Genomic DNA, 18,083 nt, shown 5'->3' with positions numbered 1-18,083 from the left:
CTATCACCAAATGATTGGTGGCTGGATTTATAAAGATTTCCCTCAGTGTCAATCATCCACAGCTGAGCACTACAGCCAGACATTACAGCAGTCCTAAACAGTTTGGCTTTATTCAGCAAAGTTGGCAGCAAATCGGTCTGCATGGGTGTGCCAGCTCAGGTTGCACCATTTCAAAGTCTTTGATCTGACCCGGAGCTGCATGTATAAAAGCAAAGATATTAATAGAATATTACATTATGTGGAAATCTCTTGTTGGCCATTTTTTCCAGACAGAATATTCAATAGGATGATATTGCTTTGAATCAAATACAATTCTGACCGGTAAGCGCTTTTGTAATATTGTTTAGTGACAAATTAGGTTCCAGAAGTTGAAACTAAACCACTAGGGACTCCAAAAGAGTTTAAAATTTCATAGTAGTGAGAACTTTTTTGACAAGAATTGCTTTATTTTTGCTGTAATATGCTCAAACTTCAGTTACTGTTGTAAGAAAAGCTCCTTTATAGCAGTCTGAGCCCGCCAACACAAAGTTTGATCGACTACAACAAAGCCTCATTCCCTGATGTCTGTAAAGAGGATTTAACCCAAGTTGGGCTGAATAAACCTTAATCATCAGAGCAGATATCACAGTATCAGAACACCTTATTACAATCAGCATAAAAAAACAAACCCCCAAGCTATCTGCAATCTCAAAAGCAGAAGAAAAATAATTGAGAATGGCCCCTAAATCAGTACAGTTCTTTAGATTACAGGTACCATTTGCCAAAAAAGGATACACAGCTGTGAAACCTGGTAAAAACAAAACAAAACACAGCAAAGAGAAAGACATCAGGTCAACAGCGTTGCAAAAAGGGAAAATTATCACCAAGAGTTGTTGTTAAATTTCTCTCTGTGGCAACGTAGTTCCGTGTGTGTAAACAGTGATATAAACAGAAGACCGCTGTTGTTGCCTCTTATCTTCAGAGCCAGGTTGGTAGAGAGGGGAGTAATGAGGGATAGCCTTGTCTGTATCAAAGAGCTGCAGAACTGAGGATATCTCAGGTCGGACTGTGTAGCCGGTAATCTAACGGCAATGAAAACACACGAGCGCTCCGATTATATACACACACACACGCGGGCTGATAACTCACCCGGACTTCAAACATTAGGGATAGCCGATTATGTTTTGAGATTCATTCCATTATATTGTTTATCTGGCTGTTGTCAAATGTGCTCATGAGTGCACAAGCACGTTCCAAGGGCTGAAAGGACAGAGATATGAACGTTGTGAATGATAGAGATTAGGGCTCTCGTCGTTAATATGATTTATTCAGATGTTTTTTTGTCAGTTTGCATTAGCAATCACCCAAGGTCACTTCAAGCAAAACACCTGACAAATTTTACATGAGCTGTGTTTAAAACATTACATCTTGGAATGGTGAGTGGACCATCTGGTTTGGACTGATCTCTTTAACTTTAGTCATGTAAGGGACTGTTTGTTGTTTAGAAGAGGGGAGGGGGTGGTGTAATATGGTGGAGGCATGTCAGATAATTTTGTATGCACTGGGTAGGGACTTATTTTTTGTTAGTTTGGCTTAGGGTAGAGCTATACAAATTTAAATGATTTTTTAAATTTGGCTTAAGGTTAATGGTTGTATTTTGTATTAATTTTCAATACCCTCTGAAGGCCAAAATCCACCGACAGGTTTGAAAGGCATGATAGTTATTTTGTTTATTTATTTATTTTTTACAATTGCCATGGTTACACTGTTTCTCAAAGCCAGAAATCGTGACAACATAAATGATCAATTTAAAAAAAAAATCTCCTGATAGTCATGAAACATCATATGTGACGAAAGCTGTGAGGAGGATTTAATAATTGAAATAAACTGTTTAATTTTGTGATAATTCTCACTGCCTCTGTGCTGTACATTTAGTGTGAATATTAAAAAAGGAAAAAAAGGATGAAATTTAAAACAAAAAAAAAAATATTAAGTCACATCCCAGCCAACCCCTTCCTCAGATTAATAACTCAGATTAATAAATAAAAAATAAGCAGTCCTTAATCTAAAATTCTTTTAGAATATGCAAATTAAAGCACATTATGGGAACATTAGAAATGATGTCATCATACTAAAACAAAATTCAAAACAGAATTTGAGGCTGAATAACACATCAAATGTTGTCAGTGTTTTGTTTTCAGTAACGTAGTGATGAGACAGACACCCTTGCCATACGCTGGGCATTTATCTGAGAGAAGCAGCCTGAAGCGGTTTCAGGCAGCCTCTCTAATTCCATTGCCAAGACTTATCTTCAGCAGTATAGAGTATTGGAGGCTTTTATGGGGTGGCTGCATAAGGCTCACATGTGGCAGAACATCTTTGAAGTGCGATAGAGACAATCACTGGAAGATATTTATGCCGGCACATGGAACCACATACCTGTTCATGTACTCCCCCAACCAAGCATGTGATCTGTGCTGCAGAGAGTAATAAACCTTCCAGTAATATGAGTGTGTGGTGCAGGAGGTATGTGAAGTATATAACAAAAAGAAGCTGTGGGCTTTAATACTCTGCGCCCTCAGGGAGAGAAATAATGACCACGAGGCACAGCGCTGGATTCCACTCTGTGATGGAGAGAAACACCATCCCTCTCTCGTGTGTGTGTCTCTGCCTTCATGTCCTTATACTGACTGTTTGAACTGGAGTCGAGCCTACAGCTAGATTGAATCACTTTGTTAGGAGAAGTTTTGTGCTGTAATATTTTCCTTTCTGGCGTATTCCTCCATAAGGGCTGAGAGCCACTTCGGTAGATGAAATCAATTATTTGAAACTGTGTCACTTCTCTCGAAATATGACAAGTGTATGAGACACCCAATGCCCCAGAAAAAAAACAACAAAATCCAATTACATGACCCGTGTTTATGAATCACATCATATACTGGAACTATAGCCATGTCCCAAAAACAAATAATAAGTGCCAAGTTAATGAACTCACGAGTTTATAACAAGATTCCAAGTAGGGCATAATGCCACTACAAGGATCCAAAACTAAGAATTGTCTACTCTGCAGGATAAACAATTAATTTTGGTTGCTTGTATTGCTTAATAATATCGATGAGATTCTCAGTGAAATTGCTTGACATATACATAATGTTTGTGGGAGAGTATGAACGCAATTTCGATTACGACAATCTAAAAGCCACCAAAAACAACCACATAACCACATCACGATAACAGGCAAAACAAGCTTATTGTTTATTCATAAAAGACTTTATTATCTTCTCCATCAATACTGACATCACAGCATTTTAATACATTTTTCATTAAGTTAGCCATTGTGTAACTTCACCAACAGCTGGGGCCAAAAACTGGAGCAGTGAGGATGAGAAGACTGCATCCAAACTTGCCGGTCAGGCTACATCTGCCATACTGAAATATCTTTGAGCCAGGCAGTTTCTGTAATATAACAATTCAATATTCCAGTTTTCTGACTTTTCATCCTGCTATGAGGGGCACTGTGTGGGAATAAAATTCTAAGGAATGACCCAAGCAAATTTTCTGTAAATGTCTTTATCAGTATAAACACCTTGAGATTTTAAAGAGGTCTCAAAACAAGCAATTTCTGATTTTGTTTATTCAAACAATCTGAGCTACCAAAATGTCCCATTTCTCTTCATTAAAAAATTAGAGCTTATTCCTCACACACAGCCCTAAATGCAAGAGAATCATTAAGCAGCACAAAATAAATAAAGAGCAGCCAGCGGTTTCAATTAATGATATCCACACTGACAGCTCATGAGGCGAGCAAAGCGAGCAGAGCCGTTGGGGGTTTAAAAAAAAAAGGGCTGTTTTGCATTTATTTCAGTGACATGTTGCAGGTGGCTGCTGTTGCTTTGAAATCATGTTTGAATTTACATATTTTGTTCATGCTGGAGATGAAGAGAGGCTGTCTAAATTCAGTCCAAACTTTCCTGACAAAACACAGTAAAGTATTGTGTCGGGTATCTAAAAAAAAAGTATAAAAAAAACATTTTTTAAAAAGTATTTCACCGCTGGAAAGATTGTCTTTTAATAAAACTAGACTGCCTTTTCATTAGAAAGATGGAAATGCTTTTGAAATTGGTGACCACAGGCAACAGAAAAAAGGGCTGAGGAGGCTCAAGAGGCAGAAAAACTACAACTATCAGAATGCACTGTGCCACCCACACCAATAAATGGGCCCATTGGTGGGTTGTGTAATATGAGTTTTGGTGTTTTTGCATAGCGTTGGCAATGCAGTGGCTGGCTGGTAAGAAATGATCTTGTATTACAGTTAAACAGTCTTAAGTTTGAATTAAGATATGTTTCGGAAAATATTTGAGGTGAGAAGTAGGCGATGGAGTGAATCTTGGTTCATATTTGATCAATAGTGCTTAGTTTTACTGTTTAATCTCAACTTTTACAGCCCTGTTCTTACAATACAGGAAACAGTATGGTGCCCACTTCCTGGTAACAAATTCTTGTATTACAGCTAAACAGCTCTCTAAAATACAATTCTGAAGACATTTTTGGCGAGAATTACGCAACTCAGTAACAGATTCTTAGTTTATATTTCATCAGCATTGCCTGTTTGGTCTCAGTTTTTTTAGCCTCAGTCCTTAAAATACAGGACATGGTCTGGCGCCCCCTTCCTGTTCATAAATTCTCATATTACAGCTAAACAGTGCACTAAAATATGTTTCTGAAGAGATTTTATGTGCCACATAGGAAGTACAGTCATAGTATCTTGGTTCATATGTGAACATGCTTGATTGAAAGCGTGTAAGAGCGAGGCCGCTCTATCTCTTATCCTCTTCTATACTCTTGCGTTGGTGGCAGTGGGCATATGAAAACTAAAATTACAATCTGTGGTTCGAGCAATATCCCTAGAGCCAACAACAGTCAGCTGAAGTAGGAAGATCTGGGCACTGGTTAGATGGAGGAAAATTTACCACCATTCATTGACAGTGAACTACAGAGATTGTTATGATACAAAGTTGGTTGAAAAGTATCCCTTTAAAGATACAATGTCATGTAGGCTATATTTTCCTTCATTTATCCATCAGAACATATCTTATCTAAACTAATTTGGCTTTTCTCATTTAAAGTAGATCTATTCTGAGTTAATAGTGTCATCTGCAGCTGTATTATGTTAAAAAAAAAAAAAAGGAAAATCGAATCAAGACAGAGCACTGGCAGGTGCTCAATAATGTTGACTAAAGTCTCTGATGATTCTTCTGCTTAATTTGCAACATCCTGAGTAAGCCTTGTAAATAAAGAAAAAAAGTTGTTTGTTCTAATTGAAACAAGCCCTCTTTATTGTTGCTGCTGGCTAACCATAGATTTTACATTAATTGTGTCCACCTGAGCCACGTTTGGAAATGGAGAGTGACTGGTGGAGTTGACAGTTTTTATTAAGGCTTTGGAATCTGATCTGGGTCAGGGGACAAGGACTTTAAATTTTGCGCAGCAGACATTCGAAATCACGAGACAACTCATCGTGAAAAGACATCACCCTTGCATCAGTTCAGTGGATAGTTCCAGTGCACTGAGTCATTGCGCTCTTCAGGGAAATGAGCAAAGTGAGGCAAGCGGCACCATGCCCTGACTGCAGGCAAAAGGACCTACCTTCTCTCTCTACGGCCCTCTCTGCCTCTCTTTCTTTCCCATCTTTCTTACCCCCCCCAACTTCCATAATCTGTCTGCATCTCTGTGGTTTTTCAAAATGCTGCTGATATGGTGCTTTGCATTACGCAATAGCACTGCCCCTCCCATCCTCTCTAACTCAGCACCCTCCCTCTCTCTCTCTCTCCCTCCCCTCACTCGTCCTGATATTAATGACACAGCTATCTGAGGCAGCGGCAGTTCCCCTGCGCTCTCCCTCCTGCAGGCTGCACTCATACACACATACACTCCTAAACCAATAGGATACTGGACATACATTCACATACTCCTATACTTACAATTTGAAGCTGCAGGCACTGACACACACACATACACACACACACACAGACACACACACTACTATACGCAGTCAGACACTTTGAGTTCACATCAGAGGCAGTTGCAGACACTTTACATGCACTTATTTCTCCTTTACAAATCTCACACAGGAAAATGAGGACAATTATGCTCTGCGTTTATGCCAGCCTCCTGCTCACAGCCACCTTGGTGCCGCGCATCAGCAGGGCAGCGGACTTCCCCGTCAACTCGCACCAGAGAGGTGATGCTAGAGGATCCTATTCTTTTGGTTCTGACTCTGGGACTCCCACGTCTTGCCCCATTAAACTGAGACCATCGGGCCAGTGTGGAAGCTCTGGGGCAGAGGAAGGGGAGGACTGTCCCTACCAGCTCACCCTGCCTCCCCTCACCATCCAGCTGCCCAAGCAGTTCAGACTACTGGAGAAGACGATGAAGGAGCTGCAGAGCCTGAAGGAGGTGGTGAACAAGCTGAAGAGTGGATGCCAGGAGTGCCGCGGGGCACGGGGCAACGCAGCTTTTGGGCATCAGCAAGCTGACCAGGGACTGAAGGATGCTGTGGAAGAAGGAAAACTGGACACGGCCGGGCTTGATGTGCAAGGTGGGTCCAGCCAAGAGGAGAGGGGAGATGGGATGGTCCCTGGAGCTACTATGGGTACTGCTGGACTGGGGCATGGTTCTATTTTTGGAAAAATTACACCGAGCCCGGGCACAATGCAGGAAATGCAGGTAAGAGAAGCAGTTTAGTCTCACAAAAAGAGACATTTTTTAACACTTTTAATTAGAAAATTCAGGATTTTACAGAGAAATTAAAGCTATTTTTTATACATACACTTAGTTCAATGGAAAAATTATGGATTTGTGTATATATATTCTTCTTAGGATTTCTTAATTTCACTGAAAGTTTAGTGTATGTTTTGTCAGCCAGATTTAAATTAGTGGAATCAATAATTTTGGCATTGTTTAAACTGTGTAGTATCAGTACACTTTCTGTAGCATATAATCACAATTGAGAGTGACACTGCACCATTTTCTGTATTTTCATCTAAGCCACGTAAATTCCCAGTAAGCCATTCATTATCAGCCTTGTGAAAGTCTGACCTGAACAAACTGAACCACAATGTGCTTTATAAACACCACAGGAGCAAAGTCACCTAAAATTTGCCCAGTCAAATGTACCCAGCTGGAATGTAAACTGGCCAGATGTTAAAAGACCTGTAAAGTCCTACCTGGCACCAATCCCCCCGGGAAAATTCCTGGTACTGTAAACAGGATAGGGGACCAGCGTTAGACAGCAGCCAAAACGGCGGTAAATTTTTGTTCTGTTTGGTAACTTTGTTGACTCTCACAGCCATTTTGGCAGACGGCCAAACATCACGCAGACGGCTTCTGAAATTCAAATTGGTGAAACAATGAAGGAGGCTGGTGACTTCAGTAATCCACCTGCTTTGTATGCTGCGCACAGAAATAATTTCCTTCCCCCCACCTCACTCTGGCCCTTCCCAGGTGAAGCTGAATAGGATGTCAGCCAGCCTGCGCAACGCTAGGAACCAGATCTCTGCCATGCAGGGTCGCCTGGAGGGGCTAAACCTGCTAAACATGGACAACGTGCAGGCTATGGTGGACAGGCGGGTGGAGAACATCACCGGAGTGGTCGACAAACTCAGCTCTGCCTGTACTACCCAGTGTGCAGTGCAGAACACCCCTCAGTGTAAGCCTGCTCTCACTTTTTTGTTGCTATTTTGATTGCTGCAATCTTTTACTCCCTTTATTTTGGTTTATCCGTTGAAAGCCTGCTCCATCTTCTCAGCTATTTACTATACATGTATTCTCTTTTGAGCGAAAACTTTGTGTGCTTTCTGTTGTGTTATATTTTATTCAATCTTTGCAATTTCAAAGATGCCTCTTCTCATTTTTTTTTTCAATCTTTTGGAGCACGATCAAGAAGCCCTTTCAATTTCTCTTCCCTTCTTTTCTGTTCCCTTAAATTCACCACAGATGTTGTTTTGGTAATGAAACTCTGGCACACACACACACATAAACACCTCACATCTAGCAGTTTGAGGCTGTTGCGAGTTGAATTTTCTGGCATAGGATATATCCAATCTCGCCTAAGTGGACATGGCGACTTGTATTCACTACAAACATCCCAACTCTGGGTGGTCACCTTCACCTCACGAGGCCTTTCTTTCTGGGAAATAGGAAATGAAATCTCCCTGGCTGACGATGTCATTGACAACTGAACACAGTTGCGACATGCCTTCTCCATTACTGATATGAACAACATTACGTAAAATCAAAAGAAGAGGAATTTTCCACTTATACTATGCTATAGAGGGGGCCCACAAAAGCTTCACACATTTGCTAAATTACTACTAGCAGAGCCTCAAGTGCATTTATAACAGAAATTATCAAAGCAAAATAGCTTTAAGTTGAGGTCATCCTGTACATAAGAGGAGAAATATTACAACTAGGGTCAAAGTAAGAATTCAAATAGCCTCTTATATAACTAATTCAAGTGCCTTGACACTCCACTACTCTCAGTATGCAGGAGCTCAAAAAACGGGAGAGGGAGAGACATACTTGGCACCCACACTACTACATAGTGTAAAAAAAATAATCTTAAAAGGCAACCGTTTCTAGATTAAATTCCATAATGAGGAAGTCCACAGATGAATGGGATTAGAACCTCATGATAGAGACAATGTAAAAACTTATCAAAAACTACCAAAGCATACCAAGCATTCCACTTTACATTGATGCAAAAGCTTATTTGAATGAGGGCACAGTTGAAATGCAGGCCTCCTTTCAGACTCAAACGGAATAATATCCGGATATTGCATGAGTGAATGTGACACTATATTGGGTCTTTTATGTGGAAAACAGATGTGAGCTTATTTCTAAGTAGATTAGCTGGGACAGTGGTGTGAAGGGAATCCCAGCTTTCTCTCTTCCTCTGTTTTCTCCTCCCCAAAACTCCTCTGCCTCTTTCTCCTTCAATCCTCCTTCAACCTTCCTTCCCTTACACATTTATCCTGAGTCTATCTGCTCCTTATATCTCTGATTCCCTCCATATCAACCTTTTTTCACTACTCTTGCCATTACTTTCCATGTCTCCCTCTCTCTTTAATCCCCTTCCCCGGTGCCTTCCCTGTGCCTCTCCCGTCTGCCTCCCTCTTCCTCTGGAGGTCATGCTCTTGAGTGCTCATTCCTGCATAAAAGCTCTCATTATCTCCTGACAACAACACAAGAAGTAATGTGGGCGGCTTTCCCCAACATTAGTCACGGATGGCACACAGGGTCAGTAACACTTGTCTTTGTACATCAATCTGTCATGTTAAACTCAAGAAGCAGCAAATTATCCCGCCACAAGTTAGGAAATCGTGCCTGAAGTGAATCCAAAAAGGAGCAGACAAGAAACAGCTGTTGTTACCATGGAAATAGACAAAATGTACTGCTAGGACTTGCGAGCAGTTTCACAACATCAGTATAAAATTGACGTTTTACTCAAGTGATACACATTATTCAAAAAGACGTGATTTACACAGGATTAAAACTGGTGTGAGCTGAACATTTAAGATCTCTTGTGCCCTGATTAGACAGTTTTGCAGCTTACTGCATCTTTTTAATTGTATTACTAGGCAACCACTGAATCACCTGTCCTTAGCTTAACTGCTATTTCTCTGTGAAGTAAACTCATATATCTGTACCTTAAAAATATAGTACACTGGTCACAGAAAAATGGAAATTTGTGTGGGTACATGACACCCTCAGAAAGAGAGTACCATCAGCTGGTCCGGGAGCTTCGGGGCTAATTTTAGGTTGAGTCAGGGACAGTTTGACAATCCCCTGTCAATCATCAGGCCTAATTACGGTTGGTAAAACATTAGATAGTAGTTGAGCAGCCAATTTGTTCAGATTTGTCTTGCAGCAAAGGCGATGTTGAAAATGAGCCAACTTTAGCTTCACACAAACCATGTACATTGCTACTTCTGGGTTTCCTAAACACTTATTTGTGGCGGCCTGCCCTGATTTAAACATCTGCCAGCACTCTATATTTTCAGAGCTGGAACAGACGTATATAAAGATTGCTTTTGGAATATATACATTTTTCAGTTATTGGAATACATACATTATTCGGTTATTCATTTCACCACACTCTCCAAGCCCAGAGCATACTCTGGGCACAGACGAAGCAGAAGAATGCCAGGTGCAAGTCAAACTTAACTGTTCATTCTGCTGGGTCTAAAATTATTTTGCTTTCACTGCCTCTGCTACTGCTGCCCTTATCCATCAATCTGATCTTCTCTTACTGGATCGACAGATCAATTATTGATCTTACGACTCCTCAAACTGCTGTCCTGCCTGTTCTGCATTTACAGACCCGCAAGAAATGTCCGAAATGTAGAGAAGGGACAAAGAATCATAAAAAAGGAGCACAATAAGACCCCCCACCAGCTACCACCACACAAGTTTTTTCAACCCAAGGCATTCAGAGCGATCCCGCAAAAACACAAATGCATGAAGTGGAAAAACAAGAGGCGCTCAATAACACAGTGAGCAAAATGCTTCACTCTCATTGAAAATCATTACAACAGCTGTCTCAGGGTGTTAAAATGAACTCTGTCCAATCAGGGCATTAGAGAGGTTTCCCTCATGCTACTCATGACAGACTTATATCACACCATTCCCATTTCATTCCCAGTATGAAGGCTCTTAATCTTAAAAATATTAACACTAGATGCTGGATTAATATGGCCCTCTACTTGCTATGAACATGACATAGTGAAAAAGGACTTGCAGTGGAAAGTGTTTTTCAGGTGTTTATCACAATGTCAAAAGTGCTTAGTGAGGCAATTCATGGCTAAATGCTTCCCCTGTAGCTAAATCATCAAATTATTGTTAGACATTTGCACAAATTTAAATTCAGTTTTCATCCAAAGTGAGACAAGCAAGCAGACCTGAGACAACATCGTCTGAAGATTATATCAAGGAAAATGTCACAGGAGACAGATGTGAATTTTTATTTAGATAGGAGCTGCAGTGATGGATCATTGGCAAGCAAATGTTAACAACTGCTCACACATGTGCAGGGATTTAGAAACCCAGTACAGCTCATAAAGCTTTATGCACAGTTCAAACATTTATACTCAATGGCTCTGAAAAAAGGAAGCTCAGAAGAATACATTTTCATAACTTTTTCCATCTTTTATCCAAGCTACTTTCGGGTAATGCATGCCAGTGTTTTATGAGCTGCATGTCTCTCATCAGCTGCTGCATTTTGAGCTTGGAAAAGACATTTTAGGCCAGCGTAGAATTGCAATTTCACCATCAAGCAAGACTAATGGTACATTTGTCAAGATGCTTTTATCACTCACAGCTCAGTGTGGTAAGCATTTATTTCACCCTCTTTTCCCATTCCCATCCCTGCTGCAAGCACTAATCTTCCCTTTCACTCCTGTAAGACGTATTAGGGCCTTAAGGTGAGTGGTTAGAAATTCATGCTTCTGTTCAGCTACATTAACTCAATTATAAACAAAATAATAGATACCCAGTCCGCTATGCTGTCAGAAACGACTTGTCTGCAATGTGATGACACACAACTTCCTGAAGGAGGGGTGTTGCTATATGATGAAAGTTTCTTTCTGTCAAAACAGAATGTGGTATTCTATTAAAGCTGTTATTGTGGGGAGAGATTATACTATCACTTTGGATAGACATTTCCTTCCATTACAATCTTGGCTGTCTGCTGGTTGTCAGAGCATGTTTCTTTGATAACAAAGTTGTCTTCCTTTCATGCCAATCATCTGTGCAGTCAGCCAAACAGGCAACGTGTTATGGTTGGTCAAAAAAGTTCTTTGAGAAGATGTCAGATATCAGGATTTAAAATAACAGACTAAAACTTTTTATGGAAATAAGTGAGCGAGAAAGTGGGAAGAATACCCAGCCACCCAACTAACCATTCATTTCACTCAGCAGCCACCTCAACAGTCTGACAGCCAATCAGCCAACAGTCCTTTTGACATCAGTAAGTTGCTGATATTAGAGTTATTTAGGTCAGGCACAGTGCCAAAGGCAGTCAAATGAGATGGCTCTTGTCTGTCGAAAGACACTGGCCGCCCAGAGTCAGTGAGGACAAATAAGGAGAGGGGAGATGTGAAGTGGAGAAACTACAGTCCCTTAAAGCAAAGGGGACACTGAAAGAATTTACAGGACAATATTTTGAATGCCAAGTGCAGTTAGAGCTGTTAACGTGCCAAGGATACATCTTTTAACCTCGCCCTTGACTCCCACTCTGCTTTCCATATGGAGTGATCTGCCATCTGCAGCCATTTTGCAAACAAAGCGCTGTGTGTATTTTGACATGAAAATACAGGTGGATGGAGTCAAAGCAACCAAAAAAACATCAACAGTGCTTTTATTTTGTGCACTAGTCACAAATACTAGGGCTGTCCAGAATACCATTTTTTGGGCTTTGGAGCTTCAGCAGTGATAGACAGCAAATATCCGAAGCTCCAAAGCCCAAAAAATGGTATTCTGCAGCCATTTTGCAAATATATATATATATATATATATATATATACACACCTTCACAAAAATATCCAAGTTTCATTAACTGTATAAAAAAGTAGGACTGCACATTTCTCCATTCCACAAATCACTATTCAGTCTAGACCCCCTCATACTTAAAAGAAAACCTCACATCCAGCTGTCTGTAATCAGTATGGCTCCCTCTTTTACTCCATTATAACCTTTCAAGCCACTAAAACAGATTTAACAGTATGACAAAACTGTATCAGCAATGGACTGTGCCAAACAAACTCAATAGGGGTCCACATGCTGCCTGTCCAGTGTCAGGATAATTTAGGCCCCAGGTGCCGAACATGAGGGGAGAGGGTACCCCTCTCTAATCCACTTTTACACTTTCCCACGTTTTGACAAGTCTGTTCCTTTCAATTCCCAAATGCTAACTGACAGGGGCCTTTGGACCTCGCTTTCAGATGAGGTCAGCAGCCTGCAGAGCGACACGGGGGACAGAATCAAGAGTTAAAGAAATAAGTGAGCAGGTATAAAGTGAAACGAGGAGAGAGATTTTCGAAAGTAGTGTAGCTGTATGAAATGGGCCTGTGGTGCAGGACAGGGGGAAGGTCACTGACTTTTGTGACTCAACAGTGGCCCTTGTCCTTTCTCTTGCTTTCTTTCATGTTTGAGTCCTGATGCTGAATGTGATTTCCAGAAAGTGGATATCGTGTTGAGTAGCACAGGACTGACTTGAGTGCTCTCAAGTGCTTACTGAAAGATGGTGCCCTGTTTTATGCTTAATGTCTTCCTGAACTTTAGTTTGATTCACTTAAGAAACTGGGGAGAAGTCTGGTAACTGTTTGCCTGAAAGACATGCTCAACTGTTTTGTCACACCACATTGGTTATTAATGCAGGAATGAGAACTTCCACAATGGTTACATCCGGATTTCCTGCTAACTTATCTCATTCTCTTTTTCTTCCTTCAGTCTCCGTCAGCCCCAGGGGCTGTTTCTATTACTGTCTCTTGGCTGAGAAAAATGCCAGAGCAAAGTGAAAAGATTATTTAATATCATCCAGTAACATCCCACCCCTTCTTTCTCTCCATCTCCCAACAGTCATCTTAGCCCCTCGGGACTGCTCAGACTACAATGTGCTGGCAGCGAGGAAGAACGGTGTGTACCGTGTGACCCCTGATCCCCGCAACGGGACATTTGAGGTTTTCTGTGACATGGAGTCCTTTGGAGGTGGATGGACCGTGATACAGCAACGGCTGGATGGGTCTGTCAGCTTCAACCGCACCTGGGCCGAGTATAAGAAAGGCTTTGGAAACCTAAGGTAATGGGCTTGAGTGTCTTAGGATGGGGAGGGAGGGTGCTTGAAACAAAAGTCTGCACACTCTCAGATAGAGTTTAGAGGTTTGAACAGACAGCCAGTTATATCCAGCTGGTACTTTTAGGTCTTTAAGAAAAATAGTGGAGGTTGTTGAGGGGTTTGTGTATTAAAGTCGTTTACAAGCTTTAGTTGGAAAAGTTAGAGCTAAATTTATGCAGTATAGGTTGCCCAAATACCACATAAGAGGGGTCAAAAATGAGTTCATATTTTCCCATCAAAAGCCCTTTAAATATGACCACAAAGAGGTTATTTTGCACACTTTTTGCATGCTGACTGTGGTGCTGCCACCCCACATGGAGGGCAGTTGATGTCTGACACTGGTGAACTTTAACTCGGGGAAAATAACCTTGACCATGTCCTTTTTTCTAAATCTCTCTCTTTTCACTCCCCAAACAGTATGGGAGTGAAATACTAAATCACCAGAGCTCCCCGTTAAAAAATAAATTCAGGCAAAACAAAAGGCTCCAAAAGTTCAGCAAGAGCAACTTTAAATTGAAGAAAAGAAAATCAACAACTAAGACCCATAACCTCATAAACTGGCTGCCACCTTCTCCCCCACAAGTGTGGCCCAGACACTGACCTTTTATCACCTCTTAGCCTCACCTGACTGGAACCTACCATCTGCTCAGGTAACCACAGGGGTGAGCTTGACTAATGCAAATCCTTTCAAAACCTTATTTTAACAGATAATACATTCTAGTAAAGGCTCATGTGTCATTAAGACAAAAAATGACAACAAAAACGGTTAAAGTTTGGAAATGAGTCTCAGTGAAAAGGGAGGGAAGCAGGTTTTTAACAATAATGCCAGCCTTACACCAAGCATTTTAAGCAATTTCTCTGTCCAAGACAAATTTCAAATGTCAGTTTCAAATCACAACAGTTCTATTTCAGTTGGTGCGTGCTTTTTTGATATCAACTGTTTGGTATAAAGTAGACATAAAACTCAGCTGTCTTAAGTGAGTATTTTTCTCATCTTTCTCATCAAACATGTTTATTGTTTTCATAAGTCTTTAACTGTGGCTCCTGCAAATACTGACTTTTAGTGATGTGAACAATGTAAAGAACCAATAGGTTCTCTTGTACTGGAGAAAAAAGGGGGAAACTGTTGGAGTTGTACCGCAAACAAGAGCCTGAGTTTAATTCAGCATGCCTCTGAGCCACCATGGCACTTATTTTAGTGAGAAATCTTCATTTTTGAAACAGTTAGCCTCTCATTTCCACAGTCTTCTCCCACTGAAAGCACAGCTAACCAACGGAGGCCAGTAGCCAGTTGAGGCAACAAAATCCAAAATGTAAAGTTTATACACAAACACAGAATTAATCCTTTTAGATGATACTGAGGCCACATTGAAAAAAACATTGTTTACATGTGACACATTTTACACATTTTTCTTGTGTTTCTAGAATTGTGTTTCTGTGGATACATAAAGGAGTTCCTGATATGTCATATTTCTTAACAAGAGTTTGGTGTAATATTTTTCACCAGGAGCAGGATGGAAAATAATCTCACAAAGAATCCAGCTGTAGTCCTGCAAATAGTGACCCTGCAAGATCTTTAGTCTTTCAAAATCGTATAGTGTGTGTTTGAACACTCACATTATCTTTAAATCTCTAAATTTAGTTTTTTAAAATGCCTTTTCAACATACTCTAATGTATTGTAGGCATAACTATATCTTGTGTTAACAAGTACCTTTACAATCACTGAATTCAAATTCCAGCTCATTTTCTCTTCTCCCCGGTCTGCTCCTGCAGGAAGGAGTTTTATATTGGAAATAACCATTGTTCCCTCTTGATATCCACATAACCATGTCTACAGATCTAGTACAGCCTGCCACTGACAGAATAAAGTCTGCTCTCATGCTTTTTTTTACTGTCACACTACTCTCCCCTTGTATCTCCTCCTTTCCTCTCCTCCCCTCTGGCGATGTTAATTCAGTTTGAGTAACTGTATCCACATTTTAATCAAATGTACAAGCATATGAGTTTAATAATCTCTCTTTTGCTTTTATCCAATCCTCTCCCTCCTCTACCTTTTCCTCTGCTACAGAGGTGAGTTCTGGCTGGGTAATGACCACATCCACTTGATGACAAAAGCCAAAGACATGATCCTGCGCATCGAGCTGGAGGACTTTGAGGGCGTTCGGGAGTATGCAAAGTACGACCAGTTCTACGTGGCCAATGAATACCTTCGCTACCGGCTGTCTGTCAGCGGATACAGGTACAATATTCTGCAAGTGTATGCATGTACCATCAAATATTCATAAAGATGAGACTACATCTTATATATATTGATGTGTTGTTGTAGTGGGACTGCTGGAAACGCCATAAGCTTTAACAAGCACTTCAATCACGACCAGAAGTTTTTCTCCACGCCTGACCGCGACAATGACATGTACCCCTCTGGAAACTGCGGCGCCTACTACAGCTCTGGCTGGTGGTTTGATGCTTGCATGTCCGCTAACCTCAATGGGAAGTACTATCACAAGAGGTACAAGGGAGTCAGGAACGGCATCTTCTGGGGAACATGGCACAACATGACGACAGAGTACTACCCCACTAACTACAGGCAGGCCTTCAAAACTGTCAAGATGATGATTCGGCCCAAGAACTACGCTCCTTAAGAGGACGGGCAGATATTAGTATTAATGGACAGACAGACGGGCAACCATAAACAGAGACAGTCAGAAACTCATAGACATGCACATAGTTTTGCATTTGCACACATTCACACATGCATACGTGTACACCGAAAAAGACTATTAGCCCTATAGACAGTTTGAATGCAGTAATTACAAAACTAATTTTGAAAAAAAATTAACTGTGCTATTACTTTCCCCCCACTGCAGTGAATGTGGCCTTCAAAATGTTGGATTAAAATGATGATACTAAAGGACAATGGACTATGAACGATGATATGATGGACTAATAAAAAAAACACACATGCAGTGTAAAGGCCAGCCTCCTACAGGGGCCATAATGTTATACGGAGGGTTACCATAAGAGATTTTTCACTGTTTCTCTGACATTTCTCCACTTTCTGTCCTGCTGCCTCCACGCTATAAACCCAGCTGAGACACAGCACAGCACACAGCAGTAGTAAAAACTAATGAGCTGTCATTTTCTCCGCTCTAAATGGTTTCATAATTAACAGCAGCCACTCAAGTGAGGTATATGAGAGCTGATGATACAGTTTTGAGTGGCTCTGAAAATTCATTGTGAAAGACTTCATGCTGGGGTCAGAATCAAACTGTTTAAAAAATAACTACAGGAAGTGATATACTACATGCTTTGGGCAGCAGTGCCCAAGTAATAGCTTCAGTGTCGTTTATTTAATTACACTGGGACACTTCACTTATGTATCATCATCCTATACAATATAAAACATCCCAGTATTAATATGCAGCCCGAGATGAATTCCTATTGGGTCATTCTAGAGTACATTCTGCATTATTGATGCTCGAGTAAATTTGTCTTGACAGCAGCCACATAGCAGGACACTGCTGCAAGAGAAACTGTTCTAATTCTATTTCCACCATTATCTCTGGGTGCACTGAACTACTGCACATCTCTTGATGACGAAAACCAGTTTTCACTTGTAAAAATAAATTCCTCCATGACTTACCACTTGTACAATACTGCCGCCTAATGTTAGAAAACTGTATAGCATCATTTAATCCATTCTATGCACACTGTGAATGGGAAGGATGGGGAAAGAAATGTTTCACTTTTAAGGATGTGTACAGTATTTATTTTATTTTGTGAGGTCTGATAGCTTTTATATAATACCTAGGTCATCCAGTATTAGGTCTAATGATTGTTGATATTTGAGCAGTGATAAAGACTGTGCATTCTTGTGACCATTCATAGTAATTATGTGTGTATTTGGAGCTTTGTGTGTGTACTATATTGATCTTTTCTATCATTCATATTCAACTGTCATGCCAAAAAGATATGCACTTTTTATATCAAAAAAATGAATAAAGTTCTAACTACATGGCTGTGTACATTGTAGTGTTTGGTTTGAAATCATATTGACACCTGCTCATCTTAATGAATGTCTACAAACATGTATTTAAGTTTAACATGAGTATAAATTCCAAACTCTAAAGTGTGGGTTAGTGATGCCTGTAAAAATGGAGGGATGAGGTGCTGCTTGCCCATAATAAATGGGTTAATGAGGTGTTTACTCAA

General features: G+C 40.5%; 2 protein-coding genes across 2 annotated transcripts in view; one reads left to right on the top strand and one right to left on the bottom strand.

Annotated features, from left to right (window-relative positions):
- ccdc146 (coiled-coil domain containing 146) overlaps window positions 1–18,083 on the bottom strand; it is a 62,199-nt gene that overhangs the window by 42,145 nt on the left and 1,971 nt on the right. The window lies entirely within an intron of this gene.
- fgl2a (fibrinogen-like 2a) lies at window positions 5,849–17,886 on the top strand. The gene is made up of 5 exons (XM_042511144.1): window positions 5,849–6,705; window positions 7,483–7,687; window positions 13,615–13,834; window positions 15,940–16,110; window positions 16,198–17,886. The coding sequence occupies exons 1-5, from the start codon at window positions 6,115–6,117 to the stop codon at window positions 16,511–16,513; spliced, it is 1,503 nt and encodes a 500-aa protein (XP_042367078.1). The 5' UTR covers window positions 5,849–6,114; the 3' UTR covers window positions 16,514–17,886.

This window comes from Plectropomus leopardus, chromosome 22, assembly GCF_008729295.1.
Source record: "Plectropomus leopardus isolate mb chromosome 22, YSFRI_Pleo_2.0, whole genome shotgun sequence".
NCBI classification, from domain to species: Eukaryota; Metazoa; Chordata; class Actinopteri; order Perciformes; family Serranidae; genus Plectropomus; species Plectropomus leopardus.
Note: the sequence above shows the minus strand (reverse complement) of the source record. Positions and strands in the feature narration are given on the sequence as shown.

Bases quoted from the DNA above. Each gene is read 5' to 3' on its own strand.
- fgl2a (XM_042511144.1), top strand. From the start codon at position 6,115: ATGAGGACAATTATGCTCTGCGTTTATGCCAGCCTCCTGCTCACAGCC. The intron at 13,835-15,939 runs GTAATGGGCTTG...CCTCTGCTACAG, and splicing joins AAAGGCTTTGGAAACCTAAG to AGGTGAGTTCTGGCTGGGTA. The intron at 16,111-16,197 runs GTACAATATTCT...GTGTTGTTGTAG, and splicing joins CTGTCTGTCAGCGGATACAG to TGGGACTGCTGGAAACGCCA.